Genomic DNA, 27,255 nt, shown 5'->3' with positions numbered 1-27,255 from the left:
GCTTCTATTCTTTCTTCCTCAATTAGAAAAAATCAGGAGAATGGTGTCTCATTCTGGACCTTCGTCAGCTCAACAAATTCCTAAAGTACAATCATTTTGTATGGTTTCTCTTCAGATGTGCTGCATCTCTTAAATCAAGGATAATATGACCGCCTTGGATCTACAAGACTCCTGTGTCCATATTTGAATTCACCCATGATGTTTTTGCACTTTGAGGTGGCTCGGGGCACATTATCAATTCAGGGTTTTGTCTTTCGGCCTACGAACAGCTCATCAAGCATTTACCAAGTTATTAGCCCCAGTTGCTGCACATCTAAGACAAGCTAGAGTCCATATATTTCCATATTTGAGCGATTGGCTATTAAAGGCAAGCACATTAGCAGAAATATGCAGACATGCAAAGACATGTCTATCTCTGTTCCTTATCCGGGGGCTGTCACTCAACCACCAAAAGTCAAATCTGACACCCACATTACTTTTCTAGGAGCAACTATCTACACTTTACAGGCAAACTCCTTCGCCTCACAGAAAAGGAAAGGCAGGAGAGGATTCACAACCTAGCACATTGTCTCAATGCAAAAAAGTCAGTTTCTGTACATATCTAAAGGTCTCTCATGGGAATGCTTTCCTCTTGCATTCCCCTCACCCAGTTGCCGATTACACATGAGGGAGCTGCAGGAGGAACTGGAAAGCCAGTGGCTGCAGATCACCGGCTCCTTCAATGTTATTCGGCTTACACCCAAGATGAAACAAGCTTTGCGGTGGTGGACACACATGCCATATATTTCCACCGGCTGCTCCTTCCTCATTGACGCCCCACGATATAGAATTACAATGGATGCCTCCCTTGAGGGTTGAGGAGCCCATCTTCAGGGCTTGATGGCCAGAGGAAAATGGAACACCCATGAAACAACTTTGCATATAAATCTTTTAGATATGAACCTGGGCAATTTACCACACTAACTCTTGCAGCAGAATATGTTCCAGGCATATCCAACGTGCCAGCAGACTCTCTAAGCAAAACTAACGCAACATGCCATGAGTGAGACCTACATCAACCAACTCTGGACCACCTGTTTCATTTCTGGGGCAAGCCAAGTTTAGATCTCTTTGCGACCCAATGACCAGGGCAAATGCCAATACTTTGCCAGTTGGCATCCCCAAGTGGGATTTGGGAAATGCATTGTTAATCAAATGGTCAAAGATTTATGCCTTCTCTTTTCCTCCAAATCTTTAATTCCAAGAGTGCCCAGAAAGATAAAGAAAAGAGCCCTGTTGGATCCTTCTCATAGTGCCCAGGTGGCACCGCCAATTTTGTTTTACAGAACTCCTCCTCCTCTCGGAGGAGAAACCCATTCAGTTGCAACCCATACCAAACCTATTAACTATGGAGCAGGGCCAGGGTTGTCATCCCGGTCTGACATCTCTTCGATTGTCGGCCTGGCTTCCGAGTTCCATGAGTTGGCAATCTAGCCATCTTATCAGATTGTCAGGAGGTCCTTGCCAATGCCAGAGCACAGTCCACAACCAAGACATACAAACTCAGGTGGAAATATTATTTTTTTCTGGTGATCCAACTCAGGGATACATACGATACATTCATCACCAGAGTGAATACTTCCATATGTTCTTTATCTGGCAACATCTGGCCTTTCTCAAGCTTCTTTAAGGTGCATCTAGCCGCAATATACAGATTTAAACGCACCAGTTGTTCATTGTCTCTCTGCTCCTCAAGACTCGTAAAACAGTTTCTTAAAGGATTGTTTCGATTGTTTTCCCCATTGTGGCCACTGCCTCCACCTTAGCATCTCAACATTGTGTTATCACAGTTAATGAAGCACCCATTTGAACCCGTTCACAGGGCAGAGCTCAAATACATCTCTTGGAAGACAGCTCCTCTTCTAGTGCTTACATCGGCCAATTGAGTGAGTCACATACAAGCGTTAACTATTAAACAACCTTACCTTCATTTAAAAAATGACTGGGTAATTATCCGGACAAATCCAAAGTTTATTCCTAAAGTTCCCTCCGACTTTCATTTTAACGTACCTGTGATTCTGAAGACATTTTTCCCCAATTCTTATACACCAGTGGAAAGGTCTTAACATTCAGTAGTTGTCAAGAGATGTCTCAAGTTCTATATGCATAAAACTGTTGGCATACGCAAGGTAGACCAGCTATTTGTGGCATATGGAAATCTTCGGAAAGGATTGCCCTTCTCAAAGAAGACTATGGCAAGATGGATCGCTTCAGCCGTACAGTTTTACCATAAACAAGCCCTAAGGCCCACTCTACTAAAGTGGTCTCTGCATCTACATCTCTTTTTGCCGGTGTGACCATAAAATAGATTTGCAGAGCAGCAACCTGTTCCAACAGGCACACTTTTACTCCGCATTATTGTCAGAATGCTGCAGAGAACTCGGATGCAGCTGTCGGACAAACAGTTCTATGTAATTTATTCCAATAAGGTGAGCCTCTTTTGCTTCCCGCCTTCCAATATACTTCCTTATAATATGTATATGGATGTATCTTTTAATATATTATTTGCTGCTAACTATTCTGATTCAAGCATGTGAATCTGATAGATCCAATATTGGAGAAGTAGTTTCACATGCGCCCCACCCTCCTCCCCATAGAGGCTTCCCTGAGGTTCTGTTTCTCAAGTGATGTATATCATTCTCAGTTGTGCTAGAAAATCTGATGTGGGTTCTAAAGGGTGCTGGCACCCGATTGGCTGAACTTTAGCCCATTTTAATGACTCTGAGCTATTGAAGTGAATGTTTTTCTCCGTTAACTTCAATGTTACAGTTGTACGTACTGCTTTATATGTACAGTGGGACTCCCACTTCAACGACTGGAAATATTTCAAGCATGTGAATCTATGAAAGATACCAATACTGGAGAACTACAGTTACAGGTAAGTAGCTTATTTTCATATTTCTCATGATTTGACTAACGGTTTATTGGGTTGATTTTCTTTTGATATCCTGCATTCCACATATTGCATTAAAGCCCTTGTCTTTACACCCCAAGGCACTGTGTAGGGTGCTGAATTTAGGAGTGGCTGCTGCACTTAACTCAGCTGGTTAGGTCCCCCCTCCCCCCCCCCCCCCCCCAGAGGCTCATACATCTGCTCACTGGGCTGCTGCTCCAATTGAACAGCGTGTTTGTTCCAGTTCAGATTCCAGTAGTTCCTAATTCGGCTGTTGACACTGGGATCTAACACCTGTCCAGTGGCATTATCCTAGGCCAGATTGCTACTAGAGAGATATCTGGACCACAATGTCATCTGCCAGCAATTCACTTGTGCCCCGCTCAGCACATTTAGGTATAGCACAACATGACTGATCTACCCAAATGATCACATGTCAGATCCAAATGGTTGCAGCGCTTGGTAGTCCCAGTAAAATCAAACATTTTCACCACTGGAGGAGACACAGCAGATCGGATGTGGCTGAATGACTGGCTGAGCTTTCACACCTCACATCCTGTGAGCAAGTGATTTATAAGATCAGTAACCGAATCCCTTTCATGATGAACATAGATGCACACAACACATCTCACACCAATCCGTCTGTTCGCTAACGGCATCTCTTAATCTGTTCATTCTAGTGTTGCCTCTCTGCACAAAAATGTCCGCAATTGATGGTGAGCCATTACATCCCTCTACACTTTAGGATCTGATTCGAGTGGCATCCATAATCGATCCTTTTGCTGTCACAAAGTGCACCCTTCTCTTGCTGCCATGTAACTGGTGCAATCACTGGAAAAACTCCCCATTTTACTCACCGTTTGAACACAGGATGGCCCAAGCATACCTTTCTTTTTAGGTCGAGCTGGAGAACAATGCGAAGCATTGTCCAGCTCGACAACTATAGTTGCCCGTCTCCTGGGAATCTGAGACAGGGTTCGGGCACGCGTGCCGATTGGTGTCTGGGGACGCGCACTTCCAGGCCGGCGCCGTGCACATCCTCTGCCTCAGATTCCCACCTAAACACGCAGGCAGACAGGCACAGACGCAGGCCCATACAAGTGCACGCGCGCACACACACAGCCCCCCCACGGGCTCACGCGCACACACACAGCCACGCACGCCCCCTACGCGCGCACACACACGCATGCACACACACGCACGCACACACGCACACAGCCCACCCTCACCCCCCACTCACCTGGCTCTTTCGTCGCGACTCCCCTGGTGTCTCCGCCGCACCACCTGGCCTGTTTGAAGATGAGGACGCATTGTAATGAGCCCCGCAGAGTCCCGGTGTCAGTCAGTGGTGCGGGGTGTCCTGGAGTCCCACGCGCGCCAGCCCTGGTGTCCGCGCGCGGCATCCGTCACTATCTGGCCGCCTCTGCCCGGCTAGACTTCTACTGCCGGTGGGCGGTGCCTCGCCGCGCTTCCTGCCCCGTCTGCCGCGTATTGGCGCGGCCGCGCTAAGCACCGCCTTGTTTCTTCTGCCTGAGTAAAGCAGTCCTTCTGTTTGTATAGGCACTTCTATCACAGACTGTCTCTGACGCCCTGGGGAGACAGGCCACGGACAAAAGAGAGCTTGTCTGTGATGCATGTGACAGGCGCTGCCCGAGTCTCCTGATTCAGGACGTCACGAGCGTGGAACGTTCGGTGCTGATCCGATCACACCCATAGATCAGATCATGGGGCGGCAGCACCCTTCTCCGAGCCCTGCACATCTCTGGCACGGGCTGGCTGGGGCCTCCAAAGCCTCCAGAACTTCTCGGAGGCCATCGCCGTCCCGACCCGGATACCAGCAAGAACATTGCAAATACAGTTGTAAACACCACAGTATTTACTCCGTAAACACCACTCGTACACGGCAAAGGAATAATGTCCAAAGTTGCAACCAGCCTGGTCTGGAGGTCCGGTGCGGGTCGGTGAGGTGGCAGCACACACCAAGGTTACAGGTGAAGACACAGGGCCTCTTTAGTGCTGCCTGGAGGCCGGGGGCGGAGGGGAGGGGATGGGGGAGAGCACATGCGTGGAAAAGGGTCTGCACCTCTGAAGTCAGCCAGGTCTCTTTCAAAGAAATCGGTCATCCCATTGGTCAGTCGTTCGGTGCATAGGAGTTAACTGAGAGCAGCTGTGGTGTAAGGACTTTTGGCGCCTCAGGCAAATTATTGACGTAGGCACTTATTTTATTTGTTTATTTCATAAAGTCTGTTTTGGACCCTATGCAATTAAGCAAACTGATTTCTACAAAAATATTACACTTTTAAATACTATTCGGCAGTTGATTTAGTTATTAAAGGCTGCACTTGTATTACAAAAACACCACTGTTAACATTTCAAAAATTCACAAGCATTAACATTTCCAGGCCTCCCATAAGCACTTAATTTTACTACGATTGACCTCATTCATAAAATTATCTGTGCTCTTTCTTTGATATATCCTAAATTCATGAAACTGCATAATTTCCTGTTAAAAAAATCCTACTTAATTATGCTGGTTAAACTCTGGAATAATAGCTTCCTCTTCGCAAACAATTTAGAGCGAGAAAATATGATACGTTAATGTACCTTTTGCTCATCATAAAGATCACGTTGTGTAAGGGCTCATTCATCTACGTGTATCCCATTAGGTTTTCGTATGCAGAATGACCTGCAAACTACAAATTTTGGCCAATATCTGTTTCCTCACATTTCAGTGCAGGGAAAGTTCTGAAAACCGCCAGGAACCATATAAGTACTACCACCCAGCCTTCCCAGGTTTTTTACACAGTGTATTGGGTTGGAGCGGCTCAGGAGGCTGGAAGCCAAAACGTGGATTCATTCTGCTCTTATTTACATTGTTGTGTGCCTGGTTCACAGGAAGCTGTCTTGCATCCAAAGATAGAAGTAGCTTAAACACTGCGTGAACATGATTTGGTTCCCAGTTTTATTTAAGAAGCAGAGGTAAATCTGACATTGTGCATGCTATTGCTCAGTTATCTGAATCAGTGGCACATGTTAAAATGATTGAGCTGCAACAAGGGACTCAGGTTATTGGGGTTTATATTTCTCTATCTATCTATTGCCCTCTCTCTATCTATCGCCCTCACTATATCTGTCTATCGCCCTCACTCTATCTGTCTATCGCACTCCCTCTATCTATCTATCTATCGTCCTCACTCCATCTATCTATTTATCTATCGCCCTCACTCTATTCATCGCCCTCACTCTATCGCCCTCTATCTATCTATCTATCGCCCTTACTCACTCTATCTATCGCCCTCACTCACTCATTCTATCTATCGCCCTCACTCAATCTATCTATCGCCCTCACTCTATCTATCGCACCACCACAGCATCACTCGTCGCCACCACAACATCACTCGGCGTCACCACAGCATCAATCTGTGCAACCATTCAACATTCAACAACAACTGGTTCAAATATGTTCTCAATGTTTCAAACTTTAGTAGAGATGTCACAAAAATATGTTAATATTTCACTTCTGTTCTTGGATTTTCGTCACAATAAAATACACTGAACATAATCTTCACAAAAGTTATTTACAAAAGTTTAAGCTAATGCCATTATACATTACAATAACTTTTATTTGTCTTAATTATTAAAAAAATGTAAAAGACATTGTTATTTGTGATATCAATACATCTAAGTCACGTAAATACAACACATATTGCATTACAAATGCTATAGGTGTCACATTTGCCAAAGTTCAAACTGTTGGCATTGTAAGTGACAAAGCTATTCATTTCGCTATTTTCAAAACCAACACATAAACAAGCAATGTGTCATTTACAATACCAATAGCTCAAACTTTCCTAATGCGAGATCTATTGCATTGCAAATGCTTGCTTTCCTATGGCTTTAAAGTAATCCTTCAGTGACTGCTACCTTCAACAAAGCCAACTCCCCTGTCCACTCTTGCCATCGACTGCCCACACTTCCTGGCCCTGTCCTCATTACTTTCTCTCCCTCGACTTCTTGCACTAGACCCTCATAAGGATCGTCCCTAAACTGTACTGCTCTATTTGATACTACATTGATGTCAACTGTAGGTACTGAACAATGGAAAAGGATTTGTCTCTAGTGCCTCGTTATCCCTATTATGTTGTTCAGAATGCTATTTGCCGATATACAGTGATCATCTATCACTAATAACGAAGACTTTTCCTTTCTCTTGTATTCTGCTAAGTTTAGCAAAACATATAAACAGTTGTTGCCAAACCAAAACCCAAGAAATCCTCGACATGCCCATGAAATCCCTCCACTAAACCCACCATTCTCAACCACCAACCAGGCCACATCACCCTCCGTAATCTAACTAAAATTCTACTCCACATCCTCTCCAAGCTAAGACCGGTGTATCACAACCACCAATTGCCTCTTATCAGACAAACAATTTCTCGCCATTTCCTATTCTTCCTTCATTCAACTTCCTGATGTCTTTATTTTTCTGGGCCACTCATATTTGCTCATGTTTGCCACTTACCCTGTATCTCTTTGAAGTTAGCCTTATATCCCTCTAAATAAGCGTTAGAGTTTGGGCTGTTCAAGCCCTGACACTCTGCCTTTCCCCAGACAGTTCCACTGTACATCCCTATGGGGCTTTGCCATTATCCCACAAGATGCCATATCAGCCTGCCTAACCAGCTAACTCTAAAAAATGGATTATTCCCTTACCCCAGACGGTGAACCATAATTAGAACAGATAGCTGCAATAGTTCATTTTCATCAGAATTAAAATGTATCACACTCCAGGTGGATTAAAAGATCAACTTTTCAAGTAACCACCATTCTAAAAGTAAAAAGGCAGCAAGGACAGTGAATTTCTTTGCATTATGCGGACTTGAGGAACATGACGTGGCATGTTCAAGTTGTGTAATGTGTTGTGTATAATTGTGTTTGTTTTCGTTATGTTACCCTTTGTACCTCAGACTAATAAAATCAATAATACAGAGTGTAGTTTGATGTACAGGTTTATATAATTAAAGATCAAATTGGCAAGGTGTAATTGAATTCTAATCCCGGTAAAACTAACTGTTTCATTGTGGAGTATATGTTTTGTTCATTATATTGTCCCTAGAGAATACCATATTCTTATGTTTAATTATACCATTAGGCAAGTTTAAGCATTACATGTATAAATACTGAAATAGGTTACCCATTTATGATACTGCCCCACATAATATATTCCTCAACTAACAGCATGAACTACCGTAGTGCTGTAATAATGAGTGACCAGTCCGTCACTACAAAGATGGATCTAATGTTTGTGTTCTATATTTTTTTTAATTAAAGGAACAGAAGAGAGAAGGTGCATTTTCATTTGTAGGGTGAGGAAGTTACATAAATCACAAACCAATGGAAAACTCTGCACCATAATAACATTATGAACAAAGAGCAACTAAGCAATAAGCCTAATTATTAAACAAGTATTTATTCTCTATTCGTATTTCTGCAGTATTCGTAAGATCTGTTATGTTGTTTTTTAAAAGGTCCGCAGAACCTTATATGTAAAAATACTTTGTGGTTCGACAGCGTGTCCACGGTGTAACCTGGAGGGGGCTTGGTTCCTCCACATGCTTTGGGACTGTCCACAGCTGGAAGAGTACTGGAGGGGTTGACGACTGAACTTGCAGCAGCAACAAAGCGGGAGGTGGCACTGACACCAGTCTGTTCCTTATTACATGGTTCCCACATACTGGCAAGACCAAAGTCACTAGCAAGTTTATAGATCTGGGGCTGGTCTTGGCCCAAAGGGATATTACTGGCCACTGGAAGGCGAGGAATGGCCCCAAGTTTGTGTGATAGTCCTGGGAGTTAGTGAAATGGGCAGAAGCAGAGGGGAATTGCGAATGGCCAGGCGAACTGGAAGCGACATGGGTGGCACCGGTGGAGCTGGCAAAACACCCAACGGTTAATACCGTTGGCACTCCTGAGCGGGGGAACCCTGCAGCAGACGACCGACTTCGGGAGACACTGATAGACTAGAGAGCAGAGCGCAGATAGGGCGGGATGACCCTGGGAGAACATCAGCCCCTGAAACTTGAGGTCTGGGATATATAGGATACAGAACGTCACTGTCCTGCCCACAGGTCTAACAGCGAAACATTGTTCACCCAGCGGCATGCCTGGGGGGGAGGGAGGAGGGGTTAGTTAAGATTGTGGGGAGGGGGGTGAGTTTGTTAGTTACATTGTATGGATGGTGACCGGAGAGATACCAACCAGTAGATCTTACTGATTCATGCTGCAGGACGGAGGGTGGGGTACGGGGGGATAGCCCCATTTCAGGTCACATTACCTCACGCCAGGAAGGATTTTTTTTTTTATAGATGATGATTATGTAATGTAGAAATATAGTATCCTGCTAAGCTCTATTTCTGATTTCAGTTGTGTCCATTTGCAGCCCTATTCGGGTTATTCACTGTGCCTATGTTTTTAGGTCGAGGACTGCATCGCACTGCGAAAGCAGTGGACGGAGCTCCGAGATTTTATGTTTCTTAGTAAGGGGGCTTGAACCCGCCTCTCTTCTCCATTGGCTGGCTTCCTAAACGGAGGCCAGCCATTGGAGGAGAGGGGCTTCACTCCGTTCAAGCCCCGTCTTTTTCGGATTCGGGGGCGTTTTTTTAAGCTCTTTCTTGTTTTCTTTCTCTCCTCTTCCCATTGGCTGGAATTTTACCTTCCAGCCAATGGGAAGAGGAAACTATGCTTTCTCCGAGGCATTTCTACTTCGCCTGCCTCGGAGAAAGATGTTTGGTGTTGAGTGCTCACGCTGGTAATAAATTACGAGGTCCTGACTGAACAAAATATCAGAGTTCTCCCTGTGGTGCTGCTGAGCGCGGTGCCTGCGCTGTACTGGGACCCGAATGGAAGCATAATAAAACACTGGCACCGTAATCCCCGCCGCAGGCGCAAGGGTCACACCATAAGAAAATCCCCCGTGTTCACCGCCGCGGGCCCGGGAATTCTGTCCTTGCACTGCTGACGTCACTCCCCTGGGCCGCGCTGGGATTGGCCCTGCGCTTTAAGGATTCCCTGCTCGGCAGTGAAAGGCCGCGCTGTGACTGGGCGCCAGCGCGAGGGGCAGGAGGTCATCCTGAGAGCCGCGACAAGAGGGAGAAGCTGGGGGCGGAGGATCGCCCCGAAGCAGAAGGCAGCCGAGACCAGCTACAATTCAGTGATTTCCCTTTCTGTTTTCGCCACTAATAGCGAGTGCAGCGTTTGGTTGCAGCCTGCGGTTTAATGTTTTGCACATGTTTTTCTTTACCTATTCGCTTGGAGGGGTCATGTGTGCATACTTGCTTTTGGGGGTGTGACATCCTGTCCCTCGAGTCACAATGTGCAACCGTGGACCCATTTGTTGGTGTACTACAGACCGAGGGCAAAAGTTACCCTGCTTTAAAGTGAAGGTGAATGCCACCAATGCACAACCCGGGTTCAGCTACTAGGGTGGTGGGCTTTAAAAGGCTTCCTCGCTATGCTACTGCCTAACTTAGTACAAGTTACATGAATGTGGCCGAGCTCATTCAACTGACAGACCTCGAGCCTGTGCAAGTGGCCGCGACACGTGGCCCACATAGACGACAAGGGGGCTCACTAACATTGCTGTGCACCTGTAAGCGGCGGCAGATACCCCCCCCCCTCCGTGGCTGTTTCTCGCTAAGATTAGATCTCCTTTGCTATTTGTGTTGAGGGCAGTGAGGGTTCAGCAGCAGCTGGCCCCAGAAGCCGCCGTGCTGAATTCGTTGGGGCGCAGTTCCTAATGTGGGGTGGTGACGCTTTACTGGGCACCGATGCCATAATCTCTGGTACCACAAATATGAGCTATTTGGCTGACCTCCCCGGCTGCAGGACGTTGGGGGGGGCTTGCTCTTGGCCCTTCATACTGAGTCACTACCAGTTAACTATAGGCACGATTATCTTACCTCGATGCTGGCCTCAGGACTTCTCTTGGCAGCCCTTGGCGCCCCACCGCTGAGATCGGCTCTACCCTTAAGGGAGGGTTCCAAAACCCAAGCGCGCTGGATGGTGTAACTAAATGCCTCCAACTGGCATGAGGACTGCATTCCATCCCCACTACCACCTCACATTGGCAGTAGTTCTAGTATGTATAGGTACACATGACTGGGGATGTCTTGTATGTTCACAGGGTGACCCACACGAGTGCATGCATGTTAACGCGCGATGTCCAGTATTTAGCTTGGCATTTAATGCACCCCTCTTAACCCGGCCTTGGGAAGATTTTCGGGTGGCAGCATTATCTGCACCCCCTAGAGATGCTTTCCTGGCACCTCCTCCTGGTTAAGTCACTGCAGGGAGCAATGGTTTGCTGTGCTCTGCTCGCTGGTGGGTTGGTACATGCCCTCGTTCTTCTGTTTATGTAGTGCTTACTACCTCAGACAGGCGTTGATCTGCGGTTTGTCAAATACCGCGGGGTTGGTTATTGCTCAAGTGCGTTAGCTCAAGTTCCTCCAGTGGCGAGCTACATTAGGGCCGGTTATTCAGATGGACTCAAGATTAGCTAGTGTTGTATTGCGGGGTTAGGATTATCAGACCGGTGGTTTTAAGACTAGAATGGAAGGTATGCAAAGAATAGCCGGACACCAGGTGGGAAATGGAGCCTACGCATACCTATCTGTATAAGGAAATCTTCGTGCTAGCGCTCCGCGTAGGGGGAGGGGGGGGGGGGGGTCGTCAAGTCAAACATATAGAAAACGGAGTGTCCAGATCATTAAGAGCCTAAAACCGCAGTCTTCAAGCCGCTTGCAGCAGCCTAAACAGTCTTCTTCACTTTTTTGTACTTTTTAAACCCTGCCCGATACTTCTGGCCAGCCAGGTCGTACCAGACTAGAAATAGCCAAATAGTGTAATTACCGGTAATTGGGGGGGGGGGGGTTTGTAATAGAGTGCCTCCCACATTTTGACACCGGTTTACATCCGCTACATAAATAAACCCTTGGTAGAGACCGGGTCTGCGTGCTGCGCAATGAGGGTTGGCGCTGAAGCTGCCATATCTTTTCAGTAAGTAACGTTTACCTCAAATGGCCTAGGCTGGTAGTAGCGAACGCCGTGTCTAGTCGTAGACTGTGAATTGTGCTTGTAATAAGCAAACGCTGTCTGCACATAGTGGGTGTTGGCCCTGGTCACTTGCGTGCATGTATTGGGAGCAGACGCAGGCAGAGGGGAGCAAAGGAGCGTTGCCCCAGTTGTTTAAGGCGATCTCGCTGGCTGGTCGTAGCTAGGTGCAGATAGTTCAGTGCGCACCGGTACTGAGGCTATTGTAGTCCTTCTAAAAACCCTGTCGGTAACCTTTTTGAATCGTGCATCTTTGGTTATTCATTTGAATTCGGTAAGACCATTCCGCTCATTCTGGGCACTCCATACGGTTAAGTATCGGTAACAGACCGTGAGCCCCCAACAAACCTGTTTATGGGATGCGGATGGCCCAGGTGAAGTCTGCAAGTCCTTCCCCTCTACAAGAGGTGAGCCAGATAGATACCAAGACTTCCAGGCACTTCTAACTTTGCTATGAATTCCTTATGCAATAGATTCAGTATGTTGAAAAGAATCTGATTCTGCGGATGTGATGCATTGATAAACTAAACTACGCCTCTGTCCACGAGCAGGGTGAGGCGTGCCTGGCCATACAGCTTTATCTCAAGTCATCTAGGTCCTGTCAAGTCCCATCGGCACTGGGCTAGCAGACACCTAATACTGCAGAATCCTTATGGCTACCAACTCCCCTTCTGGACGTTCAATATGTACTTCTAGGTCCAGTAGTGTTGGGTGCAACTTTGAATATCCGGTCCTGGTCTCTGCTGCACATGGTGTTTCTCAGCGATTCAAAGACGGGCTACCAATTCGCTCCAGCAGGCTACAACTATTGTGGCACTGCTGCCAATCTGAGGTCCCTTTCTTCAGCCAGACTACTCCACAAACAAACAGGCCCTTTGCTAGCCGCCAGGTTCAGGAGGTGCAGTCCACGGCGGTGCAGCCTCTTCGCTGGGTTTCTAGGTGCAGTAGGGCAGTCCTTTCAGTCCAAATCTGGCTGCCAACAGTGCCTTGTTTATGCCCCGAAATAGCACTTGGATAGGTTGTAGTTGGTAGCCAATGTACTACCAGGTATCCTCCCTCCTGGTGAGCATTTCCTGGTAAGTGGAACACCTGGCTGTCCCAGGATACATCAGTCTGCCCACTTCCAACATGGCCGAACCCCTCCTGTGGCATACCGAGCTTATCACAACCCAAAGGCGTTACATGACCCAGGTAAATTGGTTTGGCAATTGATAGCCGCCTGAGTACCAGTCTACCCAACAATAGGAACCCCTCTCTCCCTCCCAAGTGTTCCCCATTTACCCTTTGTGAAGAAATGGGGTGTATTTTATGCGTGTGCAACCTCGCCATGTAATACGGACCAACCCCTTCAGGACCTTTTAGATTTCATGTATCAAACCTTCAGGTCAACCCTAGGTAGCTGTGGCTTTGAGCAGAAAGGCTTACAGGAACAAGTTTGTTCTGTACTTGCCAACGGAGTTACTAGCTTTTCCACTGTAAAAACAATTTACAGTTTGACTGTTGGAACATTTAAAAAGTACATGTTCTACTTTTTAACATACAACATCCTGCCTTGTGGCTTGGTAGGCCTACCTTAGGGGTAACATATTAAAAGGGAACTTCATGATTTGTCATCACCTTAAATGGCAAGACAGTTAGCCGTTTAAACTGCCCTTCTAGTCTGCAGTGGCCGATCAAGGGCAATGGATTACGTTGCCCCACTTGTGTGGCACAAGTATTGAAGTCCCTGGGGGGCACTCTTAACTTACACGTCCTGGGTACCCCTTGTACTGCAAATGTACAAGTTTGCCTGTACCAATTGTAAGTACACTTAATTGCTTGATTTGTAAAAACCCTTTCAATGTGTTATAATTATAAATAAATAACATCCAAAATTACATAACAAGGTAATACATTGTAAAATATGCATAAAAGACATAGTTAACACCTTAGCGAGCCTGCCGCAGTCTGGGATCTCCCTGATCGGCGCCTCGCGGGCTCTTCGCAGACCCGGTGATGGCGCTGTGCTCAACCACTGCAGAACGCGGGTTGGGAGACGCTCTGTCTCATCGACCGAGGGTAGGTGCACATGCGCAGTGTAAGCACTCGCACGCACGCTCTGCCGCCATCTATGCTCCTCGCCACACCGGGGCCCGGGTTAACCATGGCGGATAGCGCCAACGAGAGCGCCACAGACGGTGCGGGCTCCACCGCCATACAGAGCTCATCCTCTTCCTCCTCTAGCAAGTCCGGCATCGTCATCTCTCCCTTCCGCCTGGAGGAGCTCAACAACCGTCTGGCGTCTCTGCAGCAGGAGAACAAGGTCCTCAAGGTCGAGCTAGAAACCTACAAGCTCAAGTGCAAAGCCCTACAGGAAGTGAACTGCGACTAGCGCAAGGCCAGCGTCGCCATCGTGAGTACTGGGGGCCAGGGGGCATGGGGTCGGCATCACCGTTAGGAGTCAGTGCTTGCAGGGGCGGTGTAGACACTTGGGGGTGGGGGCACAGTATGGTGCCACTAGCGTGGGTCACATGGGGCGCTGTATTGGGGCTGACCTCCCATTAAATGTGTCGTAATAGCGGAGGGGTGGGGCTGCCGGGCTCCACCCGGGGATTGGTGCCAACCTGGAGCACCTGACTCTCTCTCTCTCTCTCTCTCTCTCTCTCTCTCTCTCTCTCTCTCTCTCTCTCTCTCTCTCAAAGGCACCATGCCCACCAGGACGTGGTGCCGACAATCCTGACGTTCAGGGCCTCTGACTCCAAAGCCGGGAACTGAAGATGGCATCACAGATTACCACGCAGGCAACCCTGGTCAATGCTAGAGCAGTTTTTGTTGTGTATAGAGTCTAAAGCTTGCATTGTAGTGGCATATGCCACTCCACTCCATTGGCACACTGAGAACATTCGATGTCTTCCCCCTGAACCAGCCCGGTTTTTCTGTGCCTCTGTTCTCCTGGTTTTTCTGTGCCTCTGTTCCCCCGGTTTTTCTGTGCCTCAGTTCCTTGCTTGTCATGCCGGTTTTTATGTGCCTCTGTTCCCCCGGTTTTTCTGTGCCTCTGTTCTCCTGGTTTTTCTGTGCCTCTGTTCCCCCGGTTTTTCTGTGCCTCAGTTCCTTGCTTGTCATGCCGGTTTTTATGTGCCTCTGATCCCCCGGTTTTTATGTGCCTCAGTTCCCTGCTTGTCATCCCGGTTTTTATGTGCCTCTGTTCCCCCGTTTTTTCTGTGCCTCTGTTCCCTGCTTGTCATCCCGGTTTTTCTGTGCCTCTGTTCCCTGCTTGTCATACCGGTGTGCGTGGCTCTGTGTGTGTGCGTGGCTCTGTCTGTGTGTGTGCGTGGCTCTGTCTGTGTGTGTGTGTGCGCGTGGCTCTGTCTGTGTGTGTGTGTGCGCGTGGCTCTGTCTGTGTGTGTGTGTGTGTGCGTGGCTCTGTCTGTGTGTGTGTGCGTGGCTCTGTCGGTGCGTGTGTGTGTGCGTGGCTCTGTGTGTGTGTGTGCGTGGCTCTGTCTCTGTGTGCGTGGCTCTGTCTCTGTGTGTGTGTGCGCGTGGCTCTGTGTGTGTGCGTGGCTCTGTGTGTGTGCGTGGCTCTGTGTGTGTGTGCGTGGCTCTGTGTGTGTGTGCGTGGCTCTGTGTGTGTGTGTGCGTGGCTCTGTGTGTGTGTGTGCGTGGCTCTGTGTGTGTGTGTGCGTGGCTCTGTGTGTGTGCGTGGCTCTGTGTGTGTGTGTGCGTGGCTCTGTCTGTGTGTGTGTGTGTGCGTGGCTCTGTCTGTGTGTGTGTGTGTGTGCGTGGCTCTGTCTGTGTGTGTGTGTGTGTGCGTGGCTCTGTGTGTGTGCGTGGCTCTGTCTGTGTGTGTGCGTGGCTCTGTCTGTGTGTGTGCGTGGCTCTGTCTGTGTGTGCGTGGCTCTGTGTGTGTGCGTGGCTCTGTGTGTGTGCGTGGCTCTGTGTGTGTGTGTGTGTGTGTCTCTGTGTGTGTGCGTGGCTCTGTGTGTGTGTGTGTGTGTGTGTGTGTGTGTGTGTGCGTGGCTCTGTGTGTGTGCGTGGCTCTGTCTGTTTGTGTGCGTGGCTCTGTCTGTCTGTGTGTGTGTGTGGCTCTGTCTGTCTGTGTGTGTGTGTGGCTCTGTCTGTGTGTGTGTGTGGCTCTGTCTGTGTGTGTGCGTGGCTCTGTCTGTGTGTGTGCGTGGCTCTGTCTGTGTGTGTGTGCGTGGCTCTGTCTGTGTGTGTGCGTGGCTCTGTCTGTCTGTGTGTGTGCGTGGCTCTGTCTGTCTGTGTGTGTGCGTGGCTCTGTGTGTGTGTGTGCGTGGCTCTGTGTGTGTGCGTGGCTCTGTGTGTGCGTGGCTCTGTGTGTGTGTGTGCGTGGCTCTGTGTGTGTGCGTGGCTCTGTCTGTCTGTGTGTGTGCGTGGCTCTGTCTGTCTGTGTGTGTGCGTGGCTCTGTCTGTCTGTGTGTGTGCGTGGCTCTGTCTGTGTGTGTGCGTGGCTCTGTATGTGTGTGGCTCTGTCTGTCTGTGTGGCTCTGTGTGTGGGTGGCTCTGTGTGTGTGTGCGTGGCTCTGTCTGTGTGTGTGTGTGTGTGCGCGGCTCTGTGTGTGTGTGTGCACGCGCGGGTCTGTCTGTGTGTGTGTGTGTGTGTGTGTGCGTGTGTGTGTGTGCGCGCGGCTCTGTCTGTGTGTGTGTGTGGCTCTGTGTCCGCGAATACTCTCTACTACTCTCTAATGCTCACCTATTGCCTTTGTAAATGACAATACCATTTATTTATGTTATTAAGAAAATGAAAAAAAGTCATGAGCAATGCTAATAGCTCTACCTTTAATAATGCCGAGACCATTGCACTGTAAATGCTTATTTCCTGTCTCAATAGAAATTCGTTTACATTTTTTTTTTAAATGACTTAGTCCATAGTTTTCTCATGTATTAAATTTTTTTTTATATTCAATTCAATTCAATTCAATCTTTATTTCGACTGGTTCAGCCATAAAAGATGCATATAAAACATAAAACATACAACATATCATATAACACATATGTTACTTAAATCAATTTAAAATTTATCCATATGTTACAGAAAAATGTTAAAACCATCTTCAATATTATATGATATACATATATACACGAGGAATACATTTTGTCACCATTTACATTTAGTTGCAATGGACAGGATCAGACATCATTTTGATAGAAGAGTATATACATGGTTTGACTACTCATAATGGTTGGCGGACTTTCCTTTTAGCAAAATAAACTGAGAGAAGAAATCTGCTAATACTAAATACAACAATTTGTAGTGTATTAGTCCTGGCAATCCTATATGCTTGGGAACATGTTCTTATTCCCAAGGTATTACACAGGGGTTTAATCCACTTTTTTCTTGCTTTATCATACGCTTGGCAAGAGAAAAGAATATGGCTCTCATCCTCCATATAGGAGCCAGAACACATTGTGCACTTCCCCTGTGTAAGGTCAGCCCCGTCCCTGTTTCTCCTAGACCATCGTTCAACATTACAGTTTGTCATAAGATTCCCGTACCTCAACTTCAAGAATAGGGATTTCGCAAGTGGAGGCTCTATCTCATCCTAAAAGACCTCAAAAGAAGGTTCTTCCTTGAAGTTTAAAAAGTTTTGAGTAAGGGAACCAATGCTAATGCCATTTACTAGGCGATTGGTGATGAACAACCAAAATGCTTGTTTCACCATGGATTTAGCGTTAAACGGCATCCCTTCAGGTCGTTCCCAAAACTGTGGTAAGACCATGGCGAAAAACCATTTTTTAATATGCTTGAGCCATACAACAGAATGTAGAGAATCAAGACCCAATATCTCCTGAAGTCCTTTCCTATAGTCAATCAATTCAGGGGTAGACCATAGTCTTACCCAAAACATTAGTGGACGTAAATTTGTATAATTATCAGTTCTTCTAAAATTCAGATCCATTTGGAGTGGAATCAAAGGTGTGCTTGTAGGGACTCTTACGATTGATCTCATGAATCTATTATCCAGTCCGTAAAAGCTCTCCTTTGACCAAGGACCCCATATCTCAGCCCCATAAAGGGCAGCAGACTGTGTTTTGAATTTAAAGAGCTCAAGCGCAGGAGTAACACTTTTGCTTGAGCAAGTATTTAATTTACTGATAATTGGTCTGACATTTTGGGCATAAGACATCTTGCTTTTCTCGATTTGGTCTTTCCAAGTTAGATTTGAATCTAACACTACCCCCAGATAGGAAAAATTATCCACTATTTCCAATACCTGGCCGTCCAGACTTAGGGTCCCCTTATCTGGCTTCGGGGATTTAGAGCCATACATTTGGTTTTATTAACATTTATCTCTAACCCTTTCTTCACACAGTATGTGCTAAAAGAGTTCAGGAGTGCCTGGAGACCCTTCTTAGTTTGGGATATCAAGATGGTATCATCCGCGAAGAGTAACGCAGGCACCCTCTCCCCATTGAGTTTTGGTGAATCACTAGCACAACTATTCAGATGGTCAGGGATATCGTTAACAAAAAGTGAAAATAAGGTGGGAGCCAAAACACATCCTTGGCGTACACCACGCTCTATGGGGATATCACGTGTCAATTCCCCATTTGGTCCCCACCTAACATTGGCATAGTTCCCTTTATGTAGCTGGACTATTTGGGCAAGGAGACAACCGGGAAAGCCAGCTTCAGTAAGTGACCTCCACAGCAGGTTACGAGGGACAAGGTCAAATGCCGCCCTCAGATCTACGAAGGCGACATAAAAACGACCCTTCCTAATGAGCACATACTTCCAGTATATACAACAGAATCTAAAAACCTGGTCTATAGTGCTGATCTTTCCCCTAAAACCGGCTTGAAGTTTTGTCAGTATAGCTTTTTCCTCAATCCAGTCATTCATCCGAAACAGTAGATGTTTAGAGTAGAGTTTTTGCAGAATGTCCATCAAACTAATCGGTCTATAGTTTGAGGGAACAAACCTGCTCCCCTTTTTAAATATTAGGACAACCTCCGCAGCACGCCAACTATCTGGGAATTGGCATTTGCTAGACAGGGCGTTAAATAAGTGATTTATATAAGGGGCCCATACATCGACCTCATGTTTGTACAGGTCACCTGGTATTTTGTCTGGGCCAGGGGCTTTGCTGCCTTTTAATTCAGCAATTGCTCTTTCTGTCTCATCAATAGTGAAGTTCATACACTCGCTTGGTGGAGGAGACCAGGGCATGACATCAGGCCCGTTATCATATTGTTTATAGAGAGATGTAAAGTGCGTCACCCAAGTCAACTCATCTAGGAAAACATCCTTCACAACTCTGCCTGCATGAGACCCATTAGCCACTAACCTCCAGAACCCAGCATTGTCCTTCACTTTAGCCGCGGCCAGCATTTCTGCCCATGTCGACTCCTCCCATGTTCTTTTTGATATATTTTGGATAAACTTATAGTTTTCCCTGGCTATTTTAACTTCATCCTTCGATTTATTTTTTATTGCAAACAATAACTCCCTTTTAGCTGATCTACATGAGTGATCATACCATAACTTGCCATGACACCCCATCCTCACATTTTGTTGTTTTTTCTTTGGCATTTTTGTTAAACATATTTTTAATTTTTTAAAGAAAGTATGGTGAAGTGCAATGAATTTATCATAGCAGTTGGATGAAAGTGCATAATCATCTAGAGACCCAAAAATTGAATCAAAGAGTGAGTATACATTTGCCAGTGTATTTTCATGTTCAAGTACATGTGACCATTTCAGTACACGTCTGTTGTTGCTAACATGGAACAAGTCGCATGAAATGGGATTAAGAATCTCAGTTACCGATGTAAAGGGGGGTTCACTGAACAAAATACCATCAACCAACAATTCCAATGGGTAGTGATCACTTTCACCCCTATTGGACACCACAAAGTCCATCATATAAAACCAAATACTCAATGAAACAAATATGAAGTCCAAATTGCTTGTGATGTCAGACCTTACAAAGGTGGGGCATTTTGAAATGTCGGAGGGAAAACGACCGTTACATGCCCTGAGGTTGTGATCGACCGTTAGTCTTACCAGCTGCAAGACCAATGCCGAGCAGTTAACAAAATTTATGCTCTCAAGCTGAGGAATATTATTTGCATGGTCTTCCTGCTCAAGGATATCAACAAGCCCCAGGACGGGTTCAAAGTTACAGTTAATGTCACCACCCATGATTACAGCAACATCACCAACCACCCTTCTAAAAAGATTATCCAGATGTTCAATGGTGGGAGAATTTTTGGAATGTATGGAAGGTCTGTTATAGATATTAATTAAATAACATTCTTCCTCTTTTGCATTTGTGATTTTCAAAGCCAAGATGTCCAGTGAGCCTGTTTCAATAAGTTTAATCTTAATCTTCAGCGTAACTTTTACCCATATGATGAGACCCCCCGAGGGTCTACCCCTATTTGACTGGACAGCCCCGATACCAAAAGTTTTGTATCCTATCCTATGGGGTATGTCTATCGCCCAGGTTTCTTGTAAAAGGCAAAAGTCACAGGAGTCGATATATTCCGCCCATTCTGGGTCCCACAGATTTTTATTTACACCCGCTATATTCCAAGAGGTTAAAAGTAAAGATGGTTTGACCCCTTTACCTGTATTAATTGAGTTTATAGTGGACTCTAGTCCTATCATTGTGTTTTGTAATGGGGCATCTACAGAGTGCGGGCCTAAGCCAAATGGCAGACCCACTACACCATCGATGACTCCATTAGCCAAACCACCTAATTTTTGCCCAGAATTCCTCACACTTGCTACATTTATGTATTGCTTGTCTAAGACAACCATTTTATTTTGGCGTTCTTTACATCCCTCTCCAACTGGGATCATTGATTTAAAATTAACAGATTTAAAAAAAAGTACCCTCAGCACCAACTAGATGATCAATATCTTGGGTGTTTATAGGACAATTTATCTGGGTTGGGAGTCAATCAACTCCCTCCAGAGAGCTAAACCTATTGTAGGTAGAAATCCCATTCCACGCGTTTTTGATGCCCTGTCTACCCGGTTTAGTGCCAGGCATAGAATGGTAATTAATCGTGGTCCAATTTCCTCCATTATTAGTATGCCTCAAAGGAGGATAAAAGAATGTTAAGGGCCTTACTTCAATGGAGGAAGTGCCTGCATATGTGATTCGTGTGCATATGTGTTGGGCAGTGTGAGAGCCCTCGAATGAAACAACGATACAGTCACCCATAATGGTTTTGTTTATAGGACCAATCCAGGGTACCCTTCTTACCATGAGGATTCTGCTTTTTATATGGTTCGGAATGGGCTTATTTTCATTTAGCCAATATATTACCTTGTTTTTCAAGGACAAGAATGTTTCCTCATGTTGATTATCTAACTCGGGGACCCCGGTTAATACAATTACAAAGGGACTTGCATCTGGTGGAAGATCTATATATCCTCCCCTTGGGATTTTACTAGCATGGGATGTGTGGTGATTATGTACGTTCTTTTTCATATTTTTGTTTACTGAGGTCACATTAGGGGTAGGAGCAATATATACAGGGGGATGAGCATTTTCAATGCTCGGTGTTCCATTATTCATTGCAGGTACAAGACCCTTATCAATCATGTTATTAACAGTTTTACCTTTTGGTGGAACCAAAGGGGTAGCAGAGAAAGTATAAACTGAGCTCACGGTGTGGTCAACCACTTTTAAAGCACTCTTCGTAGTGGTTTGTTTAACATTCGATTTTATCTCTGAGGATACAGGGGAGATGGGAGCATGTAAGCTACTAGTGGCTACATCAGGACACTGTGGCTTATTGACACATGAGCTTAAGCTTAAACTAGACAGTGTGATAATACTTTTCTCTACCTCGAGGAGCTGGTTTTCGATACAAGATAACCTAACTTCAAGAGGCCTTAAGAGTTTCTTTAGAGTCTCCCATACAGTCTTCACAAAATCCTCCTTTCCACCCTCCAAGTCCACCGTGGGTATACCTGTGTTCTCATCCATTGGAGCATGATGCACATCAGCTTTAACAACATTGACTGCATTCAATATTTCGATCTCGTTACCATTTTTAGGCGGCTCCGAAGTGGATGGGGTCTGGTGAAACATACCATTTAGGCCCCCCTGTGGTTTGGACCAAGCTATCAAACACTGGCTTTTTGCCACTTTGGCCTTTTTCCTAACGTATGCTGACTTTAGCGTTGGCTGACGTTTTCTCTTTTGTGATGATGTTGCCTTTGTTGCACACGTAATACTGTTTGGTTCGTTAATGACTTCACTTTCATTGCCCTCCAATGGAATGTCCGCCTTAGGGGATAATTCAGGTGGATTCTTTTTAGGTGATTCTTGAGTAAGGTCAACAGTGGCATCGACAGGAGGTAATATTTCTACGAGGACAGAATGTTCTTCAGTCGGTATGGTGGTGGATTTAATATCAACGGGGCGCTCAGGAGTTTTAGCTAAGGCAATACTGCCTAAGGAAGATTTTTTGCCCAAGCCTAGATCTGTAGATAGTCTTCTAGCAGCCTCCAACTCTAGGGATACTCTATGCTGGAGTTTGTTAATCTCAATGTCAATGCTTGTATTGGTCCTTGTTATGAAATCATCCAGAGTTCCTGTGCCCTTTTTAGCATTTTTTGCCCTATATCTGGTTTCACGCGCAGACATTGTTCGTTAAAAGGACCCTAAACGAAAATAAGCAAAGGTTTACCTAACACCAGATGGTTGACCCGTACGGCCAAGAGGGGTGGCCCGGTCCGGTCTTGCACGGTCTGTAACGGGCTAGAACGGGCCCGCCCTTGTCCCGGGCTTCTCCCGGTCGCTCCCGCGCAGCGGGTCGTGACGCTTGTTTATGATTCGTGCTTGTAAGTGGGGCGGAGCGTGCAGGGAGAGCGGCCCAGGTGCTTCCAGTTGGGTCTGGCGGGCGCACCTGGGACTTGGAGTCCTGCGCCCGCACTCGCTCGCAGCCCTGCACGCGTTTCCACAGTCTCTACCTCCGAGGGAGGTCGCTGTCCTTCAGGTGCTGTTTTTTGACCAGGTGAGCCCCCAGACGAAGCGGGACCCGCGGAGCGGGTTCCGCGAGCAGTGGCAAGGGAGTCCGGTTACAGGGTCCGGTTGCAGAGGTTTAAAACGCTGTGCCTCAAAGCAAGTAAAAACAAATAGTGACACAACGAGTATCCGAGATAGGGAAGCTTTAACGTTGACCAAGGAGAGAGATGGGGCGGAGCGTGCAGGGAGAGAGGCCCAGGTGCTTCCAGTTGGGTCTGGCGGGCGCTCCTGGGACTTGGAGTCCTGCGCCCGCACTCGCTCGCAGCCCTGCACGCGTTTCCACAGTCTCTACCTCCGAGGGAGGTCGCTGTCCTTCAGGTGCTGTTTTTTGACCAGGTGAGCCCCCAGACGAAGCGGGACCCGCGGAGCGGGTTCCGCGAGCAGTGGCAAAGGAGTCCGGTTACAGGGTCCGGTTGCAGAGGTTTAAACCGCTGTGCCTCAAAGCAAGTAAAAACAAATATATGAAAGTACTGACAGCAGAAAGACATCTATATGAATGGAGAGGTTCACTTTCTTTAGTGATTCTACACTTTTTTATTAGGTCTCGCCTGGCGAAAGTAGCGCATGCGCTGCGCTCGCCATGGAGAGCACCTTTTGTAATCGATTCTCCCCAACGCTTGCATGCACGCGCCTGCATGGACAAAGATGGCTGCTCTCGCCATCTGTCCAATGCAGACAGCGTGTGTGTGCCCCTACGGACAGTCCGAGACCATCTTGTGCCAAAGCTTGTCATTGTCATGGCAACTCTTCGCCTATGATGTCCATACGCGTGGGCATGGCGGCGTGCTTTCGCTTTCACACGCACGGAGGGACAAAGATGGCGTTGAGCTGTCCACACTCCTTCAGCGAAGCAGCTTCCTTTCCGGCGGCGCTCTTCTGTTCTGGGCACACTCTGATCTTCTTTGCGGGCGTAGGGAAGCCCCAGTCGTTAGAAGGTACCGGGCGCTTCCTCGGAACTCAAAGCTGCTTCCTCCATGTTTCCCGGCAACCCGCGACGGTGCCGAACTGAAATTCATCTTTCAGTTGTGCAGTGTGAATTCCGGCCTCTTGATCTCAGGTAGACTCTGAAAATGTATATAAATGTGCAGTGGCTGTTACTGATGCTAGCATACTTACTCTTATGGAAGCTGCAGGGTATTGGCAGACTTTCATGATTGAAAATGAGATAACTGGTATAAATCTTGTGTAGCGGGATTAACTCTGCAACGGGTGGGGATGAAGTACTTACCTCTATGCTGTTGACTGGCGCATCTGATTCCTTTTGAGTGCTTGCCCCGAGTTGCACTAGGACGGTTTTGCATTTCGAAAGTATATTTTATTTCTCTCCTAGATGCATTTGTTTTTTGTTTTGTAGGTTTCTTTTCAATACGTTGGTCGGGTGCTCAAAATGAAAGCCATATCTATCTGCGTTGCCAGTGCAGGTTTTGTATACCTCCGCAGCTCCGTGCTGCGTCCTTTCATCCTGTACGGAGTACAGTCTTAAATATTCAGTAGACTGTTGAATCCTGCCGACGTTCTTTGTTAGCGGCAATGAGCACTAACAAAGTGCTGAATACTGGAGTCAGTACTTGAACCGAACCTCCGAACAGTCACACTAATCTTATCTGAATATTGTGCTAAATTATCTCTTTGGGGGCAATGACTTGGGGTGTAAAAATACTTTGTGTCGGATAGTCCGCTTCTATTTTTTTTAAAGAGTGTTTCTCCTCATATATTTTAGCACTCATTATACCCTCAGTAGGTATAAGCTGTTGGTAGAGGATGTTGTCTGACGGCTAGATTGCTGACTTTAGTCCTGGAAACCAAGGTTCGAGCCTGGGGGTCACGTCCACATCCTGTGATTCTGGGCAAATCACTTAATCTCCCCGTGCCTGAATGTCTCCTTGTGTAAGGTAACTGGTGCTTGTGCAAAGCGCTCCAATACCTTCGGGTCGAGTTTGCGCGATATAAATCTGCATAAAAAATAAGCATTGAAAATGCAATAGGTCTCACCTTTTATTAAGTTAAAGCCATTTGCTTTGCTAATGGTATTGTATAGCAAAGCAAAAAGCTTTGAATTAATTAAAGGTGAGCCCTATTGCATTTTTAATGCTTGTTTAATATACAGGCCTGTTCGGTGTCTGCAGTCTGTCACATTTTCCTTTCCAGTCCCCTCCAAAAGCAAAGCAGATTTCAAATGGTTTTACATCAACAAATGTTATGCCAAACGTTTGTTCCCAAATTCAGTACACTATTTTTTCGATTTAATAGTTTATGAAAACCATACAGCAGTGTATTTTTGTAAGTGAGGAAAAACATATTATGGGGGCAAACAAAAGCTCAGCAGTTAACTTGGAAGTGTCATTCGTCTTCTGTTCTTTCACTATGTGCTAACAAGTTAATTTTCTCAAAGCAGGTCTTACAGTAATCTTGCTAAACACAGGTTTCACATTTTCTTTTGACTTGTGTGTTTTCTAGGGGGTCCTCACATTCATCCTTCTTAGAAGAGGAGTACATGGAGTCTTTTCACTATCAGTCCATGGAGCATTGTGCTTTATCCGATGGGGACTGGTCTCCCCTTGACAGGTATGTTTTTAAAGGCTGTTCGAATATTTTGTGTTTTCTAATGCATGTGAAATATTGCTATTGGCATATATTGTAGCATATATGCAATTGTAAGGAGACTTATAGTAATAAAATAATTAGAATGTTACAGGAGGCTGGCTCACTATATGGTGTACACCTATTGGTAAGGCACCCTGCACTGAGCCCAGGCAGCCCTTAGTGATAGTTGTAGTAGTCACTAATAACCAAAGCCCTTATGGGGTAGCTGTGGAGATCAGCTAAGGCTTATTCAGGAGGGTGTAAAGTGGGTACATTACCACACAGCCTGTCAGTGATGCTTAAACATAAGAAAGAACCACTCCAGTGGTAGAAAAATACAGTGTATTTATTAAACACCAACACTAAAACTACTTTGGTATATCTCCTAACCGGAGATATCAATACATGATAAAGTATACTTCAAATTAGGTAGGTAAAGCATAGGAAACACATGGAACCCCGTGGGGGGCACAAACCATATTCTAAGACTCAAACCAAAGGGACTAGGAACCAGGGGAAGCACGGTACCACCACAGGTAAGTAAGTAAGAGTTGCTAGGCGCCCGTATGTAGAGGTGATACCCCTGGTCAATGTCCACAGGATATCGTGCGGTAGTCGCGGTTGGAGTTTGTGTTTCAGGACCCTTCTTAGAGGACCCCAAGAACGCCCTTTGGAACCAGGGAGGTTGCAACACACCTTACCCGTGGATATCCAGAGAACCAGGATACGTTCACCAGGGAGCCCGGGTGCATAGGAGCGTTAGTGTTCTCCACAATGGGGAACTTCAGATGTCTAGCTGCTACAGTCTTGTGGACCAGGTTGGTGGAACCTAGGTGTGGATTCCAGACGAGGACTACCTGCCAAAAGAGGGGACAGACTACAAACCACCCAGCGGTGTCCAGGAGGAGCAGGAGCACAATGCCAGCCCTTGTCAAAGGTACTCTTCTGTATCACGGAAGTCTTGGAGATGCAGCTGTGGAGCCCAGGCGATGATGCCAAGGCACAGATGATGTCCACGAGCTATCCCACGTCGGCCGTCGAGATGCATGAAAGTTAGTGGTCGGCAAGACAACCAACAAGCCTTGGCAAACGCAACAGAGGTGTGCCCAAAGAAATGCTTAGTTGCAGATCAGCAAGCTCTGTGGGACTCACCCAGTAAAGGTAAGTCAGGGATGGCCCTCAGCAAGCAAGAGAGCTGGCAGGAATCAGTGGACACCTCAGGATGACCATCTAGCAGCAGGCACATGGAGACACAGGGAGGTCTCGGCAGCACACAGAAGATGGATGCCCATGTCACTGGAGAAGCAGGGAGGACATCGCTCTTGGAGCTGTGGGATGGTGGGGCTTCTTGGAGCTCAGATCTTCCGTCAGGAGAAACAACAAGCCTTGGCAGTGGGGATGTGGTTGCAGTCGGCTGGACAGGGATTACAGTCTCAAGTTGCAGGGTAGACTGGTCAGGTGTCTGGAGAGCCAACAAATCACCTGTGTTGCAGAGCCGGCAGGTGTCTGTGAGACAGTAGGATACATGAGTTGGTCATCGTCTGGGTGCCTGTGGATGCAGGTGAGGGACTCCTTCATTCCAAGGGCGATTCCTTCTTGCTATCTTGATGCATGTAGAGTCAAGGGGGATTCAGGAGGATGCAC

The 27,255-nt window shown here is 46.6% G+C and overlaps 1 protein-coding gene across 2 annotated transcripts in view; it reads left to right on the top strand.

Moving 5' to 3' along the window:
- The window catches only part of LPIN2 (lipin 2), a 608,403-nt gene that overhangs the window by 245,338 nt on the left and 335,810 nt on the right, over positions 1-27,255 (top strand). For both annotated transcript variants that reach the window (XM_078687465.1, XM_078687464.1), the window contains exon 5: positions 25,486-25,593. In XM_078687465.1, the coding sequence (XP_078543591.1) occupies positions 25,486-25,593 (108 nt within the window). The remainder of the gene's footprint in view (positions 1-25,485; positions 25,594-27,255) is intronic.

Source organism: Lissotriton helveticus, chromosome 4_1 (assembly GCF_964261635.1).
Source record: "Lissotriton helveticus chromosome 4_1, aLisHel1.1, whole genome shotgun sequence".
Classification (NCBI taxonomy): domain Eukaryota; kingdom Metazoa; phylum Chordata; class Amphibia; order Caudata; family Salamandridae; genus Lissotriton; species Lissotriton helveticus.
Note: the sequence above shows the minus strand (reverse complement) of the source record. Positions and strands in the feature narration are given on the sequence as shown.